The sequence below is a fragment of the Bombina bombina genome, chromosome 5 (assembly GCF_027579735.1).
Source record: "Bombina bombina isolate aBomBom1 chromosome 5, aBomBom1.pri, whole genome shotgun sequence".
Classification (NCBI taxonomy): domain Eukaryota; kingdom Metazoa; phylum Chordata; class Amphibia; order Anura; family Bombinatoridae; genus Bombina; species Bombina bombina.
Genome location: NC_069503.1, coordinates 629135871 through 629154261, shown reverse-complemented (window position 1 = coordinate 629154261; position 18391 = coordinate 629135871). Strand labels below are relative to the sequence as shown.

The 18391-nt window shown below is 35.8% G+C and overlaps 1 protein-coding gene across 1 annotated transcript in view; it reads left to right on the top strand.

The window, feature by feature from the left end:
* LOC128659456 (uncharacterized) overlaps window positions 1-18050 on the top strand; it is a 162128-nt gene extending 144078 nt beyond the window's left edge. The window contains exons 12-15 of the mRNA XM_053713080.1: window positions 7495-7649; window positions 9223-9349; window positions 10883-11068; window positions 17715-18050. Of these exons, the coding sequence (XP_053569055.1) occupies window positions 7495-7649; window positions 9223-9349; window positions 10883-11068; window positions 17715-17722 (476 nt within the window). The 3' untranslated portion in view covers window positions 17723-18050. The remainder of the gene's footprint in view (window positions 1-7494; window positions 7650-9222; window positions 9350-10882; window positions 11069-17714) is intronic.
* Window positions 18051-18391: the final 341 nt, after the last annotated feature.

The following is an 18391-nucleotide window of genomic DNA, read 5'->3' as shown; positions in this document are numbered from 1 at the left end:
GCTGTTTGAAGATCACCTTGATTAACCCACCGCCGCAGGGAAGCAGGTAATCCACACTGAAACTGGTCCATCACTAGTAGTTCCACTATTTTGGTAGCCAAATTAACCTCTGGTTGCAGCCACTTCCTGGCAAGGTATATAAGGTTGAACATCTGGGATCTTGCAGCATTAGGAGAGGAAAACATCCAGGAATGAAATCTTTGTGCACAGACTGCCGAAGCATGCAAGGATTTCCGCTTTCAATTTCTCATAGTCACTGGCTTGTGCAGGCTCTAAATCAGAGTAGGTCTTCTTTGTAGATGCATGTACAGAAGCTTCTCTTGTTGATCTATATAGTTGATAATTAGATTATTCTACAGCTATGGATTTAGATAAACCCAAAAAAATCTAATCCAGACTTTTACCCTAAACAATAGGTGTTGCATTAGGAATATTTTCCAAACAGGATGTCAATACATTGTGAGACTTCTTTCTACAACGTTAAATTAATTTGAAACCATCAGTTAGATGTTTATTTGTGGTGTGCTCCATTTCCTACTATCACACAATTTTTTTATGTTTGATGATGACTATGTTTTTTGCAAATTTGCAGTACCGTGATGGGGGCTAAATTTGCCCCATCATTTGCAAACATATTTGTAGCATGGTGGGAATTGGAGTACATCTACAGCGTTAACAATCCCTTAGTTGAAAAACATCACTATATGTACAGCTTTTTGTTTGTTTGTTTTGTTTTTTAAATATTTATTTATCGTTTTTCCAATCAACATAATATAACATTACAATTATTCTGTATTGCATAAATCATGGGGACGCAGCTCCTGTTCATAGAGCAGCTATCGTGGAGATGCAGCTCCTAATCTGAAATAAATAACATACATTGGTTTACAGCACTCATAACCCAATTGTTTAAATTAACTTAAATTGACCTTTTATAACCACTAAGATTGTTCACTTAAACAGTTACAGCGGGACTATTCCTGCCTTATTACTAAAAACAGGACTGAGACATATTTCCACGTCTACCAACTTTAATTTATGCTATTTACATTTGCAGTTTCAAAGACATAAATACACACACACAAAAAAAAAAATCCTCTCGTACTCCTCATATTCCTTAAGAGCCCCACCAATCACTCATTATATCCTGTCACACCTATCCCTCTCTCTGGTCCATCCATTAAGAGTTAGAATGCAGCTTTTTTCTGTAATGGGGATATAAATTGGGTCTGGATTGCCAAGGGCCATGTTAATATTACTTTTAACCACTCTCAGGTATTTTTCTCGCATTAATTTATTATCTTGCAATTCTATTGTCATTTGTAATTTCATAATATTCATGAATTCTGATATTGTTGGAGCCCTTGTAGAGTTCCAATCTCTAAAGATTAAATTACGTGCAGCCAGAATGGCCATATTTATCAACTGTTGGTCTCCCCCATTGTAGGATTCAAAACTAAAAAAATACATAATATTATTTGAAGTATGTTTTTCAGCCAAAAATGTATCTTATTCCAATACTGTCGGATTTTCAGGCAATCCCACAAACAATGCATAATATCAGCCTTCTCCACCTTGCATTTATGACATTTCCCATATTGATTATTCTGGGACCATTTATTAATTATGTCAGACGTATAATAGTATTTATTTATCACTTTCAGTTGTGATTCCCTCCAACTAATTATTGTCGTGGCTTTTTCATCTAGGGTTATACTTTTCAATATATCTTGTATCTTTAAATTTGGAAAATATTCAATGATGTAACTATTTTTTTGCAAATTTCTGGTACCGTGATGGGAGCTAAATTTGCCCCAACAATGACCCTAAATATGCCCCTCTATTACTTAGCAGTTCTAACATATTACACTATACACTAATAGAAGTGAACATCATCTTAGTATATAAACATGTTTGGTGGCAACATAAAATTTAAAAAATATGTGTTTTATATAAACAATATGATATATGATGTTTCACCAATCGCATATGTACTAAATTGTGCCACATTCCAGTAATTGCCCACAAGAATACTCTTGTTTTTATATTTTTTTAATTAACTTGCACATAAAGGGTTAATTCCCAGGGTATAAAAGAGTGTGTTCTCCTTAGGGAGACATGTCTATGAATAAGCACCAGTAGGGGGCGCAAAACACCACAGACATCTTACTTATTGGCTGTCCCATGTCTGTTTGGCCTTAATTGGCTATTTTTAAGCATATTGGAATAAATATTTGAATTGTTATTTTCCTTCCTTATCTCCAAAGTCGCTACTCTTGTGTCTCTTTTGATAATTGGCAACTTGGATCCATTGCCTAGGTAGCGACTCCCTGCCTGTATGCTGCGCACCGGATGTGCGGCCGTGTACTCAGCAACTCAGCGTGTGTGTCCTGGAGCCAGAGAGAGTGAACGGCACTTCTGAGGTTCACTACTAAGAAATGGCGCAAATATACTCGCCCACTCAGCTGCTGGCCATTTTTCTCTTTCTGCTGTGGGTTCAAATGCCAAAAGATACGCCTGAACATCATCAGTTGCTGTCTTCTTTTAAAGAATAATGACTAGTCCTTATTACTCTGGAATCTTGGCTGCCACCAACATATTCAGTTCTTTCTGATATGGCTTGAACCTCTTGTTGCAGAGTTTGTGTAGCACTTTGTTGCCCTTCCCTGGTCTTCCTGAATGTATCAGCTTGCACAGCGACCATCTGTTGTATCAACATTTCAGTGTTCCTCTGTGATTTAGCCAGCAGCATAGCACTCTCTGACTGGGCCAAGACCAACTGTTGCAGTGCTGCACTATTTTCAGCAGCTTTTCTGTTAGTCTCCTGCTGTATAGCGTTAGAATGGATCAAAGCTTTAATGACTTCCTCCATGTTGCTTGCAGATTATAATACCCACAGACATATAATGTGGTTAACCGGAATCTCCACCAAGTGTAACAGGAACACTTTTAACCCCACTCTAGGGCACAAATGCAGCACAAGACAGTCCCCTTAAAAGGCTTTATTTTTCACAGCAACAACAAACAGGCAGTTCAGTTTCAAAAACAGGGTAATCCTTCCTCTGCAGCAATGTAAAGTACTTTTAGTAAATAGCAGTACTTTCAAGCATGTCCCAGCACTTCCCAGCATTTCACAAGTGCTTTGTAAAAATAATGTCCTTTTACAGTTCACAGGAACAGAAGTCTTTTAACACACACACCAGCTCCTCTAGCTGGGTAACTCTCTAATAGGCATCAGTCAGGCTCCTATTTAAACTCTTACAGCTTCTAATTAACTACACCAGTGATTAGCTGCTTAATAAAAAACCTGAACTGGACAGCTTCATAGCTGTCTGGGATAATGGTCCACCCTTCTCCCAATTATCCCAACCTAGAACACAGTTTACCAACTGCACAATCAAATACACACACTCTGTCCCTGGGGTTTTTAACTGAAAGGAGAAATACCATGTAGAATACTTGGTCTTACATATCTTCCATTTATAACGAGGCCTTGCTTTCTGTCACAGTGTATATATTTAATTACAAATCAAGCACAAGGGGTTAACAATAAACCAATATGTCCCAAAGAGAATGATTTAATCAGATCAAATTGTATAAAAACTAATTTATTACAATAAGTTAATAGCACAAAAGAGTTAATAGCAAAAAATGAAAACACTAAAAATACGCTGATCTGGCGTATTTCAAACAATAAATGAATAATACAATAACAAAAGCGCAGTATCTACACACAATGGATATAACAAGAAAATAAAAACATATAAAAACAAAGAGCTGAATGATGAATGGAAATACGACGATCCAGATGGAGCAGAAAGGATTTCCAAACGGATTTCTTCCAATGTCAGAAGGAAGCTGGAACGAGAATGGAGTCCAAATCAAAAACAAGCAGAGAGCCACATTAAAGGTGTTCAATTTTACTTACACCGTAGTGGTTCTCTGCAATGGTCCTGGGTTCCCTCTGAGCAGCGGGGTAGCTGTGCGTGCCCTGGTTATGTACTCTGGGGAGCCGGTCTCGGAACAATCCTTTCTATTCAGAGGTAGATTATTACCAAATAACGGAAGCCGGTCAGTATCTGTTAGGATGACAATCAGTGGGATGCTGACCGGCTTCCGTTGTTTTGTAATAATCTACCTCTGAATAGAAAGGATTGTTCAGAGACCGGCTCCCTAGAGTACATAACCAGGGCACGCACGGCTACCCCGCTGCTCAAAGGAACCCAGGACCATTGCAGAGAACCACTACGGTGTAAGTCAAATTGAACACCTTTAATGTGGCTCTCTGCTTGTTTTTGATTTGGACTCCATTCTCGTTCCAGCTTCCTTCTGACATTGGAAGAAATCCGTTTGGAAATCCTTTCTGCTCCATCTGGATCGTCGTATTTCCATTCATCATTCAGCTCTTTGTTTTTATATGTTTTTATTTTCTTGTTATATCCATTGTGTGTAGATACTGCGCTTTTGTTATTGTATTATTCATTTATTGTTTTAAATACGCCTGATCAGCGTATTTTTAGTGTTTTCATTTTTTTCTATTAACGCTTTTGTGCTATTAACTTATTGTAATAAATTAGTTTTTATACAATTTGATCTGATTAAATCATTCTCTTTGGGACATATTGGTTTATTGTTAACCCCTTGTGCTTGATTTGACATTGGTCATATATTGCAACAAATTTACTAAATTAAGCTGTTTGTTAACAGCGCTGTGGGTTCTTTAATATCCTTTTTTCTTTTGAAATAGGTTATTAATTTAGTGTGTTTTCAATTGTTGGGAGATAGGGGTGTCTCTTTTTTATCCCACTGGCTTTTTAGTTTGTATATCCCAGCGCTTAGTAACACTCATTTCTGTATTTCCATATATTTATTTACAGACATATATACACATAAATACATAGACATATACATATAAGTGCATTGGGGCCCTTTGCCGTTAAGTAGATGTAAACATGAAAACATTTATGCAATATTCCTATTTAATAAAGGTTTTAATTATGTATTTACTGTAAATATTTGATATTCCAATGTTCTGCACATAGCAGAATATGTTCTATGTATTTATAAATAGATATTCCTATATATATATATGTATTTATCTATACCTATATATAATCATCTATAGATATAGATATATTTTAACCAAAATACCATCAGATATATGTAGAAATATGTATTTATAAATACATATAATATTTTGTTATTTTAAGAACATTGGATTGGGAAATATTCATATTTTCATGCTGGGTTAGCGCAAATGAGAATATACGATCGTGTTTGCGTGAGAGTGGGGTGTGACTTCTATGGGGGATTAAGTGATCATGCACGCAATATTCTAATTTAGGCTTTTTGCGCTCATCAGGTTATCACAATAGCAAATACAGTTTACTTTCAACTCATACGAGCACAACCCACAAGCACAAAAATCTTAATTCTTGCACAAATAACACTCAAGCGGGAGCGTTAATTTGCACTCCACTTGTAATCTGGCTCTCAATATAATATGTTTTTTCCAAGTTGAGTGTTCTTGCTACCAATTGTTTCCATTCATTAATGTAAGAGTGTTTTTCCAGTACTGTGGAATTACATTTTTGGTACAATTAAGCATATTCCTGAAAAAAGTCATTTTAAATTTACATTTTATCGTGGGAGGATAGTTGAGGAGAAAGATTAACAAAGATGATACAATAGGGCATCCTAGAGAAGATTCCATATAATAGATCACCTGGGCTAGTATGGCTTAAGCATCTCACAGCCCCAACAAATATAATAGAGCGTAGCCTCCCCCCACACTCTCTATAGCATCTTCCAGAGACTAGATGGATTGAAGGTCAAGTTGGTGTTAAATACGATCTAATTAATAACTTAAAGCTAGTTTAAGGTGGAGATAGGAATAACAACCAGCCTGAAGCGTCTAGATGCAATCCAGACTGTACAGTACTATATAAATCTGGAGATTATTAGCAAGGGAAATAGTATTGGTAAAGGATACAATCTGGTGTAGTACAGGTAACAGACACAAGGGGTCAGACTTGAGCGTAGTCAAGATCATAATCCAGGTCAGCAACAGCAAGGTACAAGGGGTTAAGGCAAAGTGAAGTTTAAGACCAGGTCTGAGATCAAAGTGAAAAGCAAATCCTATAAACTACTAAGGGTCAGAGAAAAAACAAAGTCAAGTATACAAATCCAAGTCTGTAACAGAAAGCAATACAAATAGCAATGACAAGCACACCTTGAGTAGCACCTTAATAAACAGACAATGACTGCTGGAAGGGCTGGGCTTATATAGCCTGAGAGTAATGGCCAATTACCTGCAGCTGCAGGCAGGTGGAGCCAGAGCGAAGGAAAACAAAAAACCAACTGAGCAAAGAAACAGGCTGCAGCTCAAGTGCACGGATAGCACATAGAAAAGGCCTAAGAAGCTGAGGTCCCAGGTTTCATTCCAGGATGTGACAGTTGTTTATTAATATATATTTTAAGCTCACTTCCCCATGAAGTGGTAAAGGAAAGGAGAGATTGGGATGTAATGTTGTGCAAAATGTTATAAGAGATTGAAGTTGTTCCTATTGATAAGACACGTTTTGAGCATAGAGTTTCAAAAGGGGTTTGTGGTCTGCTAAAATTTCTCTTGTCAGGTTTGTAGAGATGTAGTGAGTGGCAATGTTTATTTGACTTCAGCAAAAGTAGTAAGTGAGTCACCATTTAGAACTTTTTGCATAGGAATATGAGTGATGCTACCGTCCACTCTGATCTCCTGACAAAAACGGATAAACAACGCTTTTGTTGCCTAGTATGGTGGTCAAGAGGGATCAAATAGATTGGAATTCTTCAATTTTTGAGTTAAAGGGACACTGAACCCAAATTATTTATTTTGTGATTCAGATAGAGCATGCAATTTTAAATAACTTTCTAATTTACTCCTATTATCAATGTTTCTTCATTCTCTTGCTATCTTTATTTAAAAAAGAAGGCATCTAAGCTTTTATCTTGATTCAGAACTCTGGACAGCAGTTTTTGATTGGTGGATGAATTTATCCACCATTCAGCAAGGACAACCTAGGTTGTTCACCAAAAATGGGCCGGCATCTAAACTTACATTCTTGCATTTCAAATAAAGATACCAAGAGAATAAAGAACATTTGATAATAAGAGTGCATTAGAAAGTTGCTTAAAATGTTATGCTCTAGCTGAATCACAAAATAAAAAATTTGGGTTCAGTCTCCCTTTAAGATAAAAAAAATTCTGCAAGGTTCTAGTTTCACTATTACTACTATTAAATTGAGACCAATATAAAGCTGCTGTGCAGTGCTTTGGGATAACATAAATCTGGGAGAGCTATTAATAAAATAGTATTGTAACATTTTAGTGCTTTGTTACATTGTTAAGTACTATGTAGTATGTACTAATGTTATTGGATTAGCTATATGTAGATGTGTAGTTTACCATATATCGGACAAACAGTAGAGTTGCTGTATATTCTGTGTCATGCTGCAGGTATAACGGTGATTAGCCACAACAGTGAGAGGCGCATGCGGGTGACACCTTGTGAGGAAGCTGGTTGTTACAAGAGGGAGTTAACCTATAATGCAGAACTCTCTCAGCTCAACGCTCTTACTAAAGTATCCCAAAGATGTGAACAATTTGTAAGGGTAAGTCATATTTAACACAGTGTAAACTACAAAATGCAGGTTGCTTTCAATCTCACACTAAAATTCTTCATTTATTAATATGATTCTTAACAAGGGTACTTACTCTTTGTTCAGCTTTTTTCACCCTAAGTACACTGCACACAAGCACAACTAGTTTTATATTTTCATCAAAGGGCCATTATAGTCCAAAAAAAGTGCATGCTTTTATTTGTTAAAGCATGTCATTTTAAGACTATCCGCCATGCACCTCTATGTATTTAACTCTGCAGAGTACTGCTGGTCCTGAGAGAAAACTGCTGCTGACCCAGTTTGGACTTTCCTATCCCTATAATCACTTGGGTGCAAGCTACCCTCTAAAAATTATAGTCCTTCCAATGGACGGTCAAACGTGTATACTCTAACAACTATGCTAGAAAATCCTGTATATACAATAGGGGATGTGGGTAAAAAAAAATCATGAATATAAACAATACCTTTTATTTTCTCATCCTTTAACTACCCCACTGGTGAAGCTGATTACCCCTATCAAGTTGCGGGGTGAGGAATTAGATATATCTAAAATCATATGAAAACCTAGGCTATAGTTAAAACCTTTAGACAAGCTTATTGAATGATATATGAATGAAAATTCCCATAGACTTTAATGGGGAATTTTGCAGTAAATCAGTTTGATAAGCTTTTCTAAAGGACCAGAATATACCCTTCATGTGAACTTTATTCTCTGATTGGTTTTAATAGCATTAATTGTAAAACCCATGCTAACCTCCTCACACAGCTTTTCAAATGGACTGAATTAGACCTCATTATTGCAAAAAATATATAGATCATATTTCACTGGGTAAAATAAATTAGTCAATAAAGTTATATCGTTCAAAATGTATTCATTCAAATATAGAATTTCCAAGCATGTTGTGACCTTTTCTATATTTATTTTATTAATTTCTTAAATTGGCAGCTATGCTGATAAATTATGGACTGTATTGCAACTTTAATCACCACAATAGATTGCAAAAGCTTATGGCACAATGTCCTTTACTCATATTGTATCAGCATAATTATATTTTTGCTGTCAGTTCATATTTATTATTCCTATTGACTATCAGTAAGGGATAATTTTATTTTGTCTAGATTTTTTTATCCTGAAATAATCAGAAAAAGTATAAAAATATATTTTCAACCTAAGCTTTCTGTTAGTGTTGATAGTACGGACTTTTTCTATAAGGAGTATAATTTGTTTATGAGAAAAATTATAATATTTTGTATACTCATAGTGACATGTAAGAACAGACCAAAGTAATTTGAAGAATTTACACTGATTTTATGTAGCTGTTTATGTGTCAGGATGATCAGCCAGTTAGATGTGTCCTCATTGCCAGGTAGGTAATAACCAGCTATGGTACCAGTATGGTGGTTTATGTATGAAGATAATGAGGCCTCCTTTACAATTATTAGGTATTTTACTATAACCAACATGATTTTGATCATATAAAATAATGATTGTTATTGATATTTTCACAAAAATTTGGCGATATCAATTTTAACAGAATTTTCCTCCTTTGTTATCATATTAAAGCTTGACTGCCGCCATATTCGCTTCATAGAGTCTGGATTCGGCTGGTGGGTTTCTTGGGATGGGAAAAGAATGAATTACTGGGGAGGAGCTAATCCTGCCACCGGAGGCTGTGCATGTGGAAAGACAGGTCTGAGGATAAATAAAACCATATATATTGTAATAATTATACTGATATGTAACTGTGTCGCTGAGCCCTCATTAATATATTTATTCAGTACTGTAACAAAGAGTTTACAGTCTAAATTACAATCTGTTATGATCCGTTCACATGAAGATTACCTTGTAAAGTGTAGTTCCCTCTGCTTTGGTTGTAAGAGAGCATATCATTCTTGATAAGCTAAATGTAAAAACAGAATATATACCCACAAATATCAGAGGGGGCCAATTCATATATTTGACCTTTTTACACATCCTTTGCTCTACTCAGGTTAAGGAGACAGAGGTGAATCTGAGAAAATTTAGCATTTAAATAAGAAAAGCGTACATTTGTTGTATAAATGGATGACCCTCTGCAGTACTGATCTCCATACTTTGACATTCAGCTTTGTGACAAAATGGTTGCTCACAATCTTTTGCTTGTTTTCAGCAAAAACATAGCTCTGAATGTCTGCCTGTATTATCAGTGTGTATTTCCAGGGATCACAATACAAAAATGCCATTAAAGGGCCATTAAAGTTGAAAAATAGCATTCTCTAATTTGTTAGACCATGTCATTTTAACACTAGCGACATCTAGAAGTTTGGCTCAGGACCTACAGAGGAAACTGATCATGCACATGACTATTATGGTCTTTAATTCCCCTGAAGAATTAATTCCCCTGGAAAACAACAATCATTATGTGTATGTTTAAAGGGGCATAAAAGCCAATCAGCAGCTAGTTCTTAGTAGTGTTTTTCTGCTCCTGAGCCAACCAAAGTATGCTTTTCAACAAAGGATACGTTGGAAAGTTTGTTAAAATGACATGATCTTTCTGAATCTTTAAAGAAACAATTGATAACATGCTTGCAAAACTGCTGCCAGAAATGAGCCAGTGCTCCAGAAATGGGCCAGCTCCTAAGCAAAATGTCCCTGCTTTTTAACAAAGATACCAAAAGAACCAAGAAAATTGATAATAGAAGTAAATAAGAAAGTTATTTAAAATCCCATGCACTATCTAAATCATGAAAGAAACATTTTGAGTTTCGTATCCCTTTAAGTATAGAGAATTTAGATTGTGGTGAGGAAAACAGGACTATGTTAATTTAGAATATAAGATAGACATGAAGGGGCCTATTTATTATGGAGCGAGCTGACATGATCCGATATAGCGGATCATGATCGCTGCACATCGATAAATGCCGACAACATACGCTGTCGGCATTTATCATTGCACCAGCAGTTCTTGTGAACTGCTGGTGCAATGCCGCCCCCTGCAGATTTGCGGCCAATCAGCAGCTAGCAGGGGTGTCAATCAACCTGATCGTCTGCCGCCTCAGAGCAGGCGGACAGGTTAACTTGTGTTTCCGGCGAGCCTTCATACGGAGCTTGATAAATATGCCCCGAAGTCTAAGCCATTATAAGCTCTAGGGAGACAGACAAATTCTCCTTATCTTGCACATTAAGGGAAGAGAATTTCCCTATTTTACAGCCATAATTTATAGAATGTTTTTGTCCTCCCCAGGTACCTGCTCAGCTCCTGATAAGGTCTGCAACTGTGATAGCAATGATCAAGTGTGGAGAACAGATGATGGTTTTCTACGGGATAAGGATGCCCTCCCAGTGAAGGCTGTGCACTTTGGTGATACTAATGACTTCCCATTGGAAATGGCTTACCACACCATAGGCAAACTGAGATGTAGAGGCCAAGGTATAGTACTACAGATATTTATTGAGAGATAAAGAAAGAGAGTAAGAAGAGAAAGAGGAAAAAGAAAGAGAGAATGGAGGGAAAAGGGAAAGAGATCATGAAACATGTATGGGATTTTTAATAAAACTTCTTATGTAGCAATATAAAACACTACACTTTATTTGACATACATAATTTTGCACAATTTTTTGCACTTGTACTATGTGGAATAGTATTAATCCTACAGAGTGTGCTGCATGATCATTCTTACCTTTAAATTTATTGAAAAAAAAATTAGGCTATCATTTTGGACTAAAAAAAAAACAATACATGATTTATTAATTTATATATATTCATATTTATTTGTATAAAAATGAACTTAAGAATTATGTTTTGCAAATTATACATTAAAAATTATAGCTAACAATCAGCCAGATTACGATTTTTGCGTTAATTTCCACCACTTAATAGCGCTGCTATTACAGGTTTGCAAAAAACGGCTTGTGCGGGCAATATGGTTGCGTTGAGCTCCATACCGCAACCCAAATACAAGCAGTGTATTGATGTGCTCGTGCACGATTTCCCCATAGACATCAGTGGGGAGAGCCGGCTAAAAAAAAAGCCTAACACCTGCATTCGCGGAGCGTAAAGCTCCGTAACGCAGCCCCATTGATGTCTATGGGAAAAAAATGTATGTTTAAACCTAACACCCTAACATGAACCTCGAGTCTAAACACCCCTATTCTGCCGCCCCCAATGTCGCTGCCACCTACATAAATTTATTAACCCCTAATCTGAGCCCCCAATGTCGCCGCTGCCGCCACTGCCGCCACTATACTAAAGTTATTAACCCCTAAACCTCTGGCCTCCCACATCACTAAATAACACTAAATAAATATATTAAGCCCTAAGTCTAACCCTAACGTAACCCTAACACCCCCTAACTTTGATATAATTAAAATAATTCTAAATAAAACTTACTATTAATAACTAAATAATTCCTATTTAAAACTAAATTACATTGTATCTATCTTAGGTTTTATTTTTATTTCACAGCTAAGTTTGTATTTATTTTAACTAGGTAGACTAGTTAGTAAATAGTTATTAACTATTTACTAGCTACCTAGATAAATTAAATACAAATTACCTGTAAAATAAAACCTAACCTACCTTACACTAAAAACTAACATTACGGGGGAATTTGGAGATGAAGAGCCCTAACACTTTGCCTGCACACTTGCAGTTTGCTTGGTCAGAGACATTACTACTCTCCTATACGGGGGAGAAGCTGGATGTGAAGAGCCTTAATGCTTTGGCCGTGTATACTCCACTGTCCCTCTGGCAGTCCGCCAGGAAAAAGCATAACATACACCAGTCTCTCAGCTCATAAACTTGGAATAGGTTGACTTTACTAACTCTACTGGCCATGAAAAGAAGATCACAACATAGTTTTAGTTTTGGACTTTGAACTCCCTATTTAGTTTTGCTTATGTTTTTACTACCATTACTTCGTTGTGTAATAGTGCTTACTGGTTTCTATATACAGGACTCTAATAATATGGCTACATGTCTTGTTTTCTTTTTAATTACTCCATTTTTTTCTCTTTTTTTTCTTTTCTCCTTTGATATTACATACTGTTTGGGGTCATTCAGCCCTAGGCTACATACATTTAGCGTTTGTCAGTATATTAGAATCTTTCTGCTGCTTAATACCTAGGCATTGTTGCCGGCATGCTGCTTGGGTATAGGGCCCATGCTTTGGTAGTATGACTTGGTACTGAACGGATGTCAATTAATAGTTGGTTTGCAGTAACTGTAAGTATTCAACCGTACTTCTGTGATCATATTCATATTTTGATATATAGAAAGTTAATGTGTATACGCAAGTCCTATTTGTGACGTTTAGTGAAATTCTAACAATATGCTTCTCTCTACTAGAATATAGCTGAGATACGTAGGGTAGTGATTGTATATCTTATTTTATGCTAGATAGTACGTAATAAGAAGTTTTTCTTAGGATGTCTAAGATATCTTTTCAAATTTCTTAAAACACAGTACGGGGATTATAAAATATTTTATTGGGTGACAAACTGTAGATTCTCAGTTTCACCACTAGAGGGCAGGCAAGGACAGGATTAGTTGAAGTCAGTCCTCTACAGCAGACGTAATTTAGGTATGTATGTTTATGAGTTGTATATACTAAGCCACCAATTCTACGCTAGGTTTGCAAGCTATTTCATAAATGTGGATGAGATATTTCTGTTTAATTGTAACATTTAGTTAAATTGCTCATATTTGTCTAGAGATTAGAGAAAACGTTAGTTTATTGACCCTTATTTAATTTAATTGGCTTTGCCCTTCTCTATCTGTGGCTCCTCTAAATTTGGCTCCACCCCCTCTTAAATCTTTGTTTATTTAATAAACAGCGGAACACAGATTCCATAGAATTCTTTTCCTATACTTTTAAAATAGTGTGTTTTACTCCTAAAAAGACATTACCCCTTCCCCAATCTTTGATAGTTGGATAATCTTTATCTACTAGAAAGATGTGATATAGCTATGTTTAACGTGTCTCAATAGTACTTAAAAGATCCAAAAGGGATTATATGTTTTTTATATCTATATGTTTTTAAGCTTTGTTACCATAATTTTACCCTTTCCCTATATTTGATGGTTATACATACTTTATAAGCTGTATATGTCTTAGTTATAATTAATATGTTTCAATCGCACTTGAAAGGTCCAAAAGGGCCCTTATATTAAAGTAACCTCCCTCTTATTTTGTATTATAGACATGTTGGAGGTCCAAAAGTGGCCTTTCTTATGGTATGGAGGTAGAAAACTGAGGATTAGCATTTGATATTTCTTCCTTTTATTCTATTTTGCAAGTATCACTTAGACAGTTGGTTGCAATATTGTATTCTATATTAGATATATGTACGTATCTGCTTATATGTCATTTCATTGCTATTCAACATGCTGTCTGTTTATTTTAGTTATCTCACAAAGAAATCTCTGTATGTCTATTTTAATCCTTAATAAAAATTACTTAAAAAAAATAAATATATATATATATATATAATTAAATTAACAAAATACATTTTTCTAAATTACAAAAAAATAAACACTAAATTACACAAAATAAAATAAGAAGTTATCAAAAATAAAAACGAATTACTCCTAATCAAATAGCCCTATCAAAATAATAAAGCCCCCCCAAAATAAAAAAAAACCCTAGCTTACACTAAACTGCAAATGGCCCTTAAAAGGGCCTTTTGCTGGGCATTGCCCCAAAGAAATCAGCTCTTTTACCTGAAAAAAAAGTACAAACAACCCCCCAACAGTAAAACCCACCACCCACACAACCAAACCCCCCAAATAAAAGCCTATGTAAATAAACCTAAGCTCCCCATTGCCCTGAAAAGGACACTTGGATGGGCATTGCCCTTAAAAGGGCATTTAGCTCTTTTACATTGCCCAAAACCCTAAACTAAAAATAAAACCCACCTAATAAACCCTTAAAAAAACCTAACATTAACCCCCGACGATCCACTTACAGTTTTTGAAGACCGGACATCCATCCTCATCCAGGCAGCAGAAGTATTCATCCAAAGGGCAGAAGTCCTCCTCGAAGCCGGCAGAAGTCTTCATCCAGGCGGGCCGAAGTCTTCATCCAGACGGCATCTTCTATCTTCATCCATCCAGCATGGAGCGGGTCCATCTTCAAGACATCCGGCGCAGAGCATCCTCTTCTTACGATGTCTGTTGAAGAATGAAGTTTCCCTTTAAATTTCTTCATCCAAGATGGCGTCCCTTACATTCTGATTGGCTGATAGAATTCTATCAGCCAATTGGAATTAAGGGGGAAAAATCCTACTGGCTGTTGCAATCAGCCAATAGGATTGAGCTTTTATCCTATTGGCTGATCCAATCAGCCAATAGGATTGAGCTTGCATTCTTTTGGCTATACCAATCAGACAATTATTTGGTGGGTTTTATTTTTAGCTTAGGGGTTTGGGCAATGTAAAAGAGCTAAATGCCCTTTTAAGGGCAATGCCCATTCAAATGCCCTTTTCAGGGCAATGAGGAGCTTAGGTTCATTTAGATAGGATTTTATTTGGAGGGTTTGGTTGTGTAGGTGGTGGGTTTTACTGTTGGGGGGCTGTTTATAAAAAAAATTTACAGGTAAAAGAGCTGATTTCTTTGGGGCAATGCCCAGCAAAAGGCCGTTTTAAGGGCCATTGGCAGTTTAGTGTAGGCTAGGGTTTTTTTTATTTTGGGGGGGCTTTTTTATTTTGATAGGGCTATTAGATTAAGAGTAAGTCGTTTTTATTTATTTATTTATTTTGTGTAATTTAGTGTTTATTTTTTTTGTAATTTACATAAATGTATTTTGTTAATTTAATTTATTTGATTTTATTGTAATGTTAGGTGTTAGTGTAACTCAGGTTAGGTTTTATTTTACAGTTAAGTTTGTATTTATTTTAACTAGGTAGCTAGTAAATAGTTAATAACTATTTACTAACTAGTCTACCTAGTTAAAAAAAATACAAACTTAACTGTGAAATAAAAATAAAACCTAAGCTAGCTACAATGTAACTATTAGTTATATTGTAGCTAGCTTAGGGTTTGTTTTACAGGTAAGTATTTAGTTTTAAATAGGAATTAGTTAGTTTTTAATAGTAGGTTTTATTTAGATTTATTTTAATTATATTTAAGTTTGGAGGTGTTAGGGTTAGGGTTGCGTTAGGGTTAGGTTTAGGGGTTAATAGGTTTATTATAGCGGCGGAATGGGCGGATGGCAGATTAAGGGTTAATAATATTTCAATAGTGTTTGCGATGCGATAGGGCGGCGGTTTAGGGGTTAATAGAGTTATTATAGTGGCGACGATGTCGGGGGAACGGCGGAATAGGGGTTAATACATTTATTAAGTGGTGGCGATGTCCGGAGCGGCAGATTAGGGGTTAATAATTTTATTTTAGTGTTTGCGATGCGGGAGGGCCTCGGTTTAGGGGTTAATAGGTAGTTTATGGGTATTAGTGTACTTTTTAACACTTTAGTTATGAGTTTTATGGTACAGCTTTGTAGCGTAAAACTCATAACTACTGACTTTAGATGGCGGTATGAATCTTGACGGTATAGGGTGTACTGCTCACTTTTTTGGCCTACTAGGCAAAACTCGTAATACCGGCGCTATGGGAGTCTCATTGAAAAAGGACCTTTTTTAAAAGTGCGGTACGGACGTTGCGTGACGGCCAAAAAAGTGTGCAGTACACTAATACCTGCAAGACTTGTAATAGCGACATTAGGGAAAAAGTAGCGTTATACTCATAACGCAAAACTCGTAATCTAGCTGAAAATCTTGCTGTTTTTCTTTGTAAAAATTTTTTTTATCTCCTTGGGAACCAATGGTATGCAAAAATGCCGTATGTAAAAATGCCATATGCAAAAGATAATATCAAACATAAGGACAGAGATTTATACTTTAAAATGAACATTTTAACACCAAATACGTTTCATGCACCTCCCTCTAAATATTGGTGCCACCATTTTAGAACCCTGGTTTCACTAGGGGTATCTGAATGAGAGTTGCTGCACATGTGCAAATACATCAGCACCGGAATGCAGTGAAATCTAGATTTCAACATGGCGGCACCTATGACTAGAGGAAGGCGGGAGATAACCTCAGTACTTTGCTTATAAAGTGTATTTAATGTTTAATGCCCCTTTAAATTCCACATTGAAGACTTTAGCATGAGTAAGAATAGTAGAAATAAAATGTCAGTAATTGCTTGCTAGCACGCCGTCTTGCATATGAGCTAAGATAAACAGTGGTCATGATGCGCCTTTAAAAGTGGTAAATTACAAGCAGAACATTTGCAAAGCAATGTAACTGTTTTAAATAACGCACAATTGTAGTTCAGTTTTAACAACTGTAAGCCAGGGAAAAAAGTGTTAACTTTAAACAATGCCATTTTAAAGGCAACTACTCTATTATTTTGTGTTTTTATATTTTTAAAGGGATATCAAACCCAATAAATGTATTTTGTGGTTCAGACAGAGCAAACCATTTTAAAAAAGTTTCCAATTTACTTCTATTATCAAATTTGCTTCGTTCCCATGATATTCTGTGTTGAAGAGATACCTAGGTAGGCATCTTGAGCACTACATGGCAGGAAATAGTGCTGCCCTCTAATGCTCTTGCAAATGGATAACATTCTTGCAAAACTGCTGCCATATAATGTTCCAGAAATGGGCCGGCTCCTAAGCATATGTCCCTGCTTTTCAAAAATAGATACCAAGCGAACAAAGAAAAATAATAATAGAAGTAAATTATAACGTTGTTTAATATTGTATGCTCTATCTCCCTGGTTTTCAAACCTGTTCTCAGGCCCCCCAACAGGCCAGGTTTTCAGGATTACCTTGGATGAGAGCAGGTAAAATAACCATGGTTACTAATCAGCTGATTGTTTCACCTGTGGTCTAGTTCAGATATCCTCAAAATGTGGCCTGTTAGGGAGCCCTCAAGACAGGTTTGAAAACCAGTGCTCTATCTAAATCATAAAAGAATACATTTTGGTTTCATATCCCTTTAATTAAATAATACAGTTATGACTTTTGTATTTTGGTTATTTCAAAAGATTCTCTTTATTTTTTATTTTTTAGCAAGATGAAAAAGAGAATGGGACTGTGAAGACATTTCCGAACATCAAGCATATGGCAAGAGACGTGATACTAAATCCTGGTGATTGATGGGTGGCTTCTTTTAAATATAAAATAAAATATAGATTATATGATACAATAATATATCTAGATTTATTAAACAGATGTTAAAATGAACTACAAGTATTTTCTGCAAGATTTTTTATAGACGTTTGTTGCATTAACGCCTGAAAACTTCTGTTTATATTAATTATAACAATTATGAAGAATTCACTGTCTAATCATTTACAATAATTGTATATAAAATTTAGGTCAAATAAAAGAGCATATAGAGAAAAATGATGCAGTCTTTTCTTTACAAAATTGAAGTATCGTTGTGGGACATGAAACTCCAAATTTTTATTTCATGATTCAGACAAAACATACAATTTTAAACAACTTTCCAATGTACTTCTTATATCAAATTTGGCTAATTCACTTGGTATCCTTTGTTGAAGGAGCATCAAGGCACATCTGGGAGCTAGTTGAACACATTGGATGAGCCATTGACAAGAGGCATATATGTGCAGCCACCAATCAGCAGCTATATCCCAGTAGTGCATTACTGCTCCTGAGCCTACCTAGGTGTGCTTTTCAACAACAGAAAGAAACAAATTAGAAGTAAATTATGAAGTTCTTTA